Source organism: Lactuca serriola, chromosome 8 (assembly GCF_051521515.1).
Source record: "Lactuca serriola cultivar US96UC23 chromosome 8, Lser_US96UC23_V15, whole genome shotgun sequence".
Classification (NCBI taxonomy): Eukaryota; Viridiplantae; Streptophyta; class Magnoliopsida; order Asterales; family Asteraceae; genus Lactuca; species Lactuca serriola.
The window spans coordinates 265,439,286-265,446,851 of record NC_136415.1 but is presented as its reverse complement, the minus strand read 5'-3'; the positions used below and the strand labels follow the sequence as shown (position 1 = coordinate 265,446,851).

Sequence of the window (7,566 nt, the reverse complement as noted above, 5' to 3'; positions counted from 1 at the left end):
TGGCATCTTGTTATGACTATGGTCTTGTTCCCTTATTGTGTATGTATGAATGTATTATAGTTTTAGTGGCTTGGCCGACCTTATGGTGTATAGTTGTATCCCCATATGTCTCCCTTTCTATGAGTATGTAAAGTTGATCATGTTATCGACTTTGAAGGACCCTAAATAACCAACAACCTCATAATATTTCATACAAAAATGTCGAGGTATGATAAAAGCTAAGTTACTCGGGCCCCAAATGATACCAAAATTAAAAGGTATACAACCCCTAATTTAAGCGTAATGCCTATGATAACTTAGCAAAGATACCCCCTAATTAGAACACATGTAACAAACTTAAGAAGGATATCACCCAAGTAAGACTCATATATAGTTCAAATCACATGAGTAAAAGGAAATGATTTAAGAATACCCTTAAGGAGGTCCTTAGTAAGGTTAGAGGCCAATATTGTCATTTTACATAACATTGTATCATTATTGGGATAAGAGATTTGTATGGTATACCTTGATCCGTTTATAGTGAAATCCTACCTAAACTTTTTGGGGATTCTTATTATAAACCATGTCTCCAAAAAATGCTTCTCTTAATAGCAATATCTTTATAAACTACATGACCTCTCTCAAAACAATGTTTGTAAAATCACTAACCTTTCATTTTAAAAAGATGTCATGTATGAAAGCATCTTTATTGTTAGTCATAACAATGTCTTGTGAATAATACCAACTTTTTTTTACATTTCATAAACTTCTTCCTACTATTCATAAACGTAAAATATTTAAGAAGTTTATGACCGGGTCACATACTTATATAGTCGTTTAATAATAACTTTTATATTATTTAACATAACAAAACATTCTTATAAAGCTAAAAAATTTTACATAACATTTCAATATTATTCTCATTTTAAAATTGTGAATTTATAATAGCATAAATTATAAAATAATTTCTATTTAATATTTTTATGTATAACCAACTAATTAGAAAGTAAAGGGTAATATATATATATATATATATATATATATATATATATATATATATATATATAATAGAATAATGAAAAAGGATATTGAATACAAGTAGTGCGTTGATGGTCTATTTTGAAGAGTTTTTAAATGGTCCCGTTAGCTCTTAGATGGATGCAAGCCAACTACTTCTCTAGTATAGGGAAAAAATGCTAGGAAATACTTGACTCCCATATAAGATTCTCTACAATAGGTGAACTACACTCACTGACACTAACTAATACCAAGTGCTCATAGGAAAGAGATGAAACTTTGTCTCGTTACATGGTTAAACATGTGATATAGATCCATAAACATCAAATGTAGTTCTTGTAATACTCGTATGGGGCAAAACAATCATAAAATATACTAGACGCTCATACAAGATTCTCGTTAAACATGTGATATAGATCTAAAAAAGAAAATCAAGCATTTAATGAATTATATTAGTGTATATATGATTGAATAGCTAACCTGTAGATGGCTAGAAATTTGTGCTCTTGTAATACCAGGTACGCCCATCTGCTCATGTATTAACTTAGGAATACACCCTACAATGGAAATAAAATATTTATTTAGTAATACAAGATATCAAAAGCAGTTATTTATGAAAAAATGAGTATTGACATGAAGAAATATATTTACTTCCTTCACCCAATTGACCAATAGCATCCATAAACCTTTCATGTAGTTCTGGAGTCCATACAAGGCGCATCTTACTCTTCCTCTTACTACATACACTCTTACATGCTGTCGCATCCCCATCATACATGATTGGCTCTTTTTTCATGACCCAAGGAAATGCATTTGCAACATTAACGTTGCGAATATTTGGTACATGACTAAAGTTATATGTGATGTTAGGGTTACCAAGATTTTCTATACGGCGAAACTTATCTATAACATTAGGGTTGTTAAGATTTTGTATCCTCTTTCTGATGACATGTTGTCTTAGTAGCCTTAGCCTATCACCGGTAAGGGGGCGCTTTAGAACAAGTAAAGCTCCATCCTTCAAAGCTTTTAGCAGAGTTTGATCATCATCTTCCTTGGACATCACTTAAAATAAGAATATGAATGAGCAAAATCCATTTATCTTGAAAAAAATAATTTTAAGAAACATGAACACAAAGGGAGATCATTAGACTAGAAATTTAGAGAGGTAAAATTAAGGGTGTAATCTTGAACTCACGTATTGCTTGCAGATTCATGTTTCTTGTTATTCTAAGTAACATATGTGCATCGATATCACTCAAGGTACTATCTATTAGTACAAGATCAAATTTTTCCGACCTTTTGGATAGTATTTCTAAGGCAGTGCCACCATGATCCACAGGTGTAACTAAAGCAAATACATAAAACAAAAGAAGATTATGAAAACTAAACTAGTATATTTTTATAATAAATATGATAATATTCTAATAGAAATTTGAAATCATACAAATAATGTGTACACCATCCTTAACCATAACATTATTTTTTGTACCAAAAATAGTATACAAATGATAGAGGTAATGATTCATCGCCACCTCTAACTCTAATTTTTACACCAACATTAGTACTCCAAGCATATTCCATTTTTCTAACTTATTTAGTCTATCTAAATACTATATATTTTTTTTATAAATTTATCTTACATATATTTTTGTTCAAATAAAGTTATAAATTATATTACTAAACATGTATACCAATTAAACAAATAATTTGTGTATAATTAGTATAAAATAATTGTTATATTATCAAATCAAACATTTTGTCAAATAAAAATTCCACAAGTATAAGTTATTTAGATAAATAAAAGACATTTGTTTACAAAAATATAATTTTGTGTTTTAATACAAATAAATTAAATAGAAGTATATTATTTTAAATTTAAAAGAATAGAAAGAAACTAGAAATATATAAACTTAGACTTGAGGGATCAAAACTACATACATAAAATTTTAGTGGGTCTAAGTAACTTTACACCAAAAAATGTATGTTGACATGATATATAGTATGATAGTATCGGGTCAAAGATGCCTTCAAATAGATATAATTATGATTAATCTCTACTAAAAAAATAAATATTAAATGATATATTTGATATCAAGAAAAGTGATATAATTATATTGATATATGTGGCACGATTTGTATTTTCCTCAACACTAATTAGTTGTTAAGGGTAAGAAGAATGGTGATTTTTGAAAATTAGACATGAAGTGATTGTTTTTTTCTAGTGTTGTCCAAGGGTCAACTCAATCACATGGAGAACAATCAATATTATAGAAATTTCCATGTATCTTTGATGTCTTCCACTATTAGAAGCCATGTGCTCCAAGTTGGCCCTTTTCAAGAATCATCTTTTAGTGATGCTAACTAGTAATTCAATGAGGATGGTAATCTTCTTTTAAAAAACATAGGTAGGCTCCCTTAAATTAAAGAATTACATACTATAGAGGAAAGTTCTTAGAAAGAATGAGTAAAAGGAAAATTCATTAGAAATATAGGGTTTTAAGGGTGTAATTTAATTATGTTGATGCAAATTGGCAACATTTTATAATATAAAATGAAAAATATGGTTAAATATTGTGAATAATTATCCTAGGTGGGACAATAGTAGGAAGTCAATTCTAAATCCTGAGGGAAAGCAGAGAAATTGGTGGATCCATTATCAACTACCTCATCAAAATAACATTTGAAGATGTTTTCTCAATTCAAGTTTTTGATGTGAATTCATGATTTTAGTTTCACTTACCATTATATGTAATAAGAATTAACATAAGTGCATAATGGGGAAATAAAAGATGATTTAACACAAGTTAGCTGTCATAGAGTAGATAGTTGTATATAAGGAAAGATTATTTGTAAACATGAAGAATATAAGGTCAATAGGTTGTGGGCCCATACAAGGTCAAGATACAACACTCATTGTAGGGTCTAAAAGGTAGATCCTATGGAGGTGGTCCTACTCCATCCATAGATAGCTTAAAGATCAACCCAGGTTACCTAACATCCTAATTGTTAAAAAAACATGTTGGATATAGGTATGCTTGCTGGCAACTCAAGTTACCTACCATCCTACCTGTCTACCAGCCTAACATGCCTTGGAAAAGCTAGCAGCCTAAGTTATCTATGACATCTTGATCTATCTAGGTAGTTTATCCAAAAATATTCTTCAGCTCTGGAATCCACGAATTATTCAACCTTGTCTAGTTTTGTCATAAATGATTACGTATACTCATGTTTTTCCTTATCTAAAACTCTCGAGTGAATATTAACATTCTACAATCAATAAACAAAATTAATGTTTTGTGTTCGAATCTTTTATTATTCCATATGGATTGTCTTACATTAAAATTCTTATTAACACAAACATAAAGGAGAAATATCAATGAGGAAACTGACCTTATAGGATCCATTAGCAATATAGATTCTCAGTTACCATATTATGTTTTCATCTAACTCTATTTATAATATGGTGGCAAATTTGAAAATTATATAGCTTCTTTAAATTCTATTTGGCTTCGTTTATGTATGATCTTTGTGTGTGTGGAAAAGTTCGATAAATCAAATTCCTTTAATGATTGTTGTAATAGATCGAGTAATGTGAATAAATGTCATATTGGTAATAATAAGAAAGGAGAATAGATGTAAGTTCTAGACTAAGTAACATATTGACAAGTATTTATTGATGGATGTTCTCAAAGGGGAACAAGAAATGGAAAACATGATATGTTGATTGGATATCTAAATGCTCCAAGATTCACCTTGTATTGAATCCTAATGTTCAGGGCGAAAGAGAAACAGTGAACATGATTTGTTGATTTCATATCTATCTACCCCAAGATTCACCTTGTATCGAATCCACACATTAAGCAGTTTTTATTTGGAAGCTAGCGTGCTTACATGCCTTAACCAACTTAGAGGCTCTTATAGAGCAAAAAAGGATTGTAAATGTGATCATTAAGTATGTGGATGGTTTTATTGATAATATAATTTACTTCTTGTACTTCCATCAAAAATATTTTAAGCTTTAAAGGAAAAAGTGTGGTTTGGTTGTATTGAGCCTTAGACATCTAGTTCTAAGTGGATGCGTGGTCGATGTGCTAATAAATTAAACTTCTTATAATATTATCTAGTTCTAAGTAAGGGATAGGAAAGAGATGTAAAAAGATAGAGTATGGATAAAGTATAAGATGAGTCTGAAAAGAGGCTATGAAAGAGTATGAGAAGAAGAATAGAAGATAAAGCAAGAGACAGATGAGATGAGAAGTATAGAGATTTTGGCCACAAAAATTTGATATTTTAGAATTATATACATATCTAATTTAAACTGAAAATTTAAACTGAAAATGAACAGTAAAATTTACATTTGAGATTTTGGCCACAAACATTTGAGATTTTGTCAATTTAGTCCCTTATTTTAGTAAGTTTTGTATTTGATATTTTGGCCAAAAAAAATTGAGTTTCTAATTTAGTCTCATATTTTGTGGGTGAGTTTAACATTTGAGATTTTGGCTGATTTAGTCCCTTACTTTGTGGGTTTCAAGCTTTGGCCACAATAGTTTTTATATTTGAATTTTTCATCAGTGGAGTTTTTGGTTTCAAACTTTGGCTGCAAGAGTAACTTATATAAGTAGTTTTGGTCAATGCACTTTCATAAATTGCCATGTTTCGACCTTATACTCTTTGGTTTCACACTTTGCCCACCTGACTTTCATATATTTGCAAGTTTGCTCTGTATAATTTAGTAATAACTTAATAAAGTAATTTATCAAATCAATATCAGTTAAACATTTTACCATTTATCATATTTATTGTTATTATTTTATCTTTGTTTTCAAGATTTTAGAAATTATTTTACTAATGTAAATGAGAATATTTATTTATGTTTTACACAATATCAGTACATTTATTTTACTAATGTGGATGAGAATAAATTGTATACACTTGTTTTTTCTATTAAATGACCCTTATGGTAGTTGCATGAGGTCTTTGTAAAGGTGTTTCTTTCTAAGTGGTTGAACGCCTCGTGTGTATATATATATATATATATATATATATATATATATATATATATATATATATATATATATATATGACTATCACGTATAAAACATTACATATAAAACCATTCAAAACGATGTAGTTTTCATTTAAAATATCCAAAATTACTTATCCAAAATATTATGCTTTGGTTATGTGATTTCTTTGTCCCTCCTATCTTGATCCTCTTAAAAGAATCAAAGCTTTATGAGTTAGTAATAGAACTTACTGCAACAAATTTTCGAAATTATTAGTGTACAAATTTTTAATTCGTTTTAATCGAGAAAATCATAAAGTTTTAATGATAACATTTATCTGTTTACCTACAATCTCGAATCGTATGGATTAAATATTTTTTTGTTATTGAAATTTTTCATTCAATGTTAGTGGATTAATATATATTTGTTGAATTGATTGTAAAAATACTGCTATTTTAATGGTTTTATATCTAATAACAGGTACATATAACAACCACATATTCATCAAACCATATATATATATATATATATATATATATATATATATATATATATATATATATACATAGAGAGAGAGAGAGAGAGTTAGGTTCAAATGTTTTCACTATCTATTATATGCATGTATAATTTATTTTGGACCAATAATTTTAGTTATTTTATAAAAGTAATTAATGCATATTAAATGCTGAAGATGTAATTAATATCCATTATATCTTCAACATATAATATGCATTAATTACTTTCTTAAAATAACTAAAATAATTGGTCCAGAATCAATCATACATGCACACAATAGATAGTGAAAACAAAATAACCTAACCCTATATGTGTATATATATATATATATATATATATATATATATATATATATATATATATGGTTAGATTATTTTGCTTCTTACATGTATTGTGTGCTATAATGCGTCAATAAAAATTTAGTAAATTAAATAATTATTTAATTAAATAAATATAGATATTAAATAATTTCCATAATTATATGTATATTAAATGATATTCATAATAATAATTCTTTTTTTATGGAAACTAATTAAATTCATCATTAATGTCGGCAATAACATTCTTTCAGAATGAATTCGCATCTAGGTTTTATATATGAGTTTATATTTTGTTTCACTCACTCATTTCAAACACAAAAAAGTTGCATTGAATATGAAGAACGAGAGTGTATTCTACTAAAACACACTCTCATTCTGCTGGAATAATTCTTCTAGATATGAATAATATTCTAAAACAATATTATGGTTGACATTAATGACGAATTTAATTGGTTTCCACAAAAAGGCGTTATAAATATGGATAGCATTTAATATACATATAATTAATACTAAAATCATATTTGTGCATTCTACCATACAATAGATGTGAGAAACATTTGAACCTATCTCTCTCTCTTTATCTCTCTATCTCTCTCTCTCTCTCTCTCTTATATATATATATATATATATATATATATATATATATATATATATATATATATATATGTGTGTGTGTGTGTGTGTGTGTTTGTGTGATTACTTATACATTTATATAAAGATTTATT

The 7,566-nt window shown here is 27.8% G+C and overlaps 1 protein-coding gene across 1 annotated transcript; it reads right to left on the bottom strand.

Annotated features, from left to right (window-relative positions):
• Window positions 1–1,291: 1,291 nt before the first annotated feature.
• On the bottom strand, window positions 1,292–2,056 carry LOC145068077 (two-component response regulator EHD1-like). The gene is made up of 3 exons (XM_079015066.1): window positions 1,648–2,056; window positions 1,477–1,553; window positions 1,292–1,414 (listed from the first exon to the last, which is right to left on the bottom strand). Exons 1-3 carry the CDS (start codon window positions 2,054–2,056, stop codon window positions 1,292–1,294), a joined length of 609 nt encoding a protein of 202 aa, XP_078871192.1.
• Window positions 2,057–7,566: the final 5,510 nt, after the last annotated feature.

What these genes read in the sequence shown, in the direction of transcription:
- LOC145068077 (XM_079015066.1), bottom strand. Translation starts at nt 2,056, where the DNA reads ATGTCCAAGGAAGATGATGATCAAACTCTGCTAAAAGCTTTGAAGGAT. An exon ending in TGGTCAATTGGGTGAAGGAA is followed by an intron (nt 1,554 to 1,647) that starts GTAAATATATTT and finishes TTTCCATTGTAG; the next exon opens with GGTGTATTCCTAAGTTAATA. An exon ending in AAATTTCTAGCCATCTACAG is followed by an intron (nt 1,415 to 1,476) that starts GTTAGCTATTCA and finishes TTTCTTTTTTAG; the next exon opens with ATCTATATCACATGTTTAAC.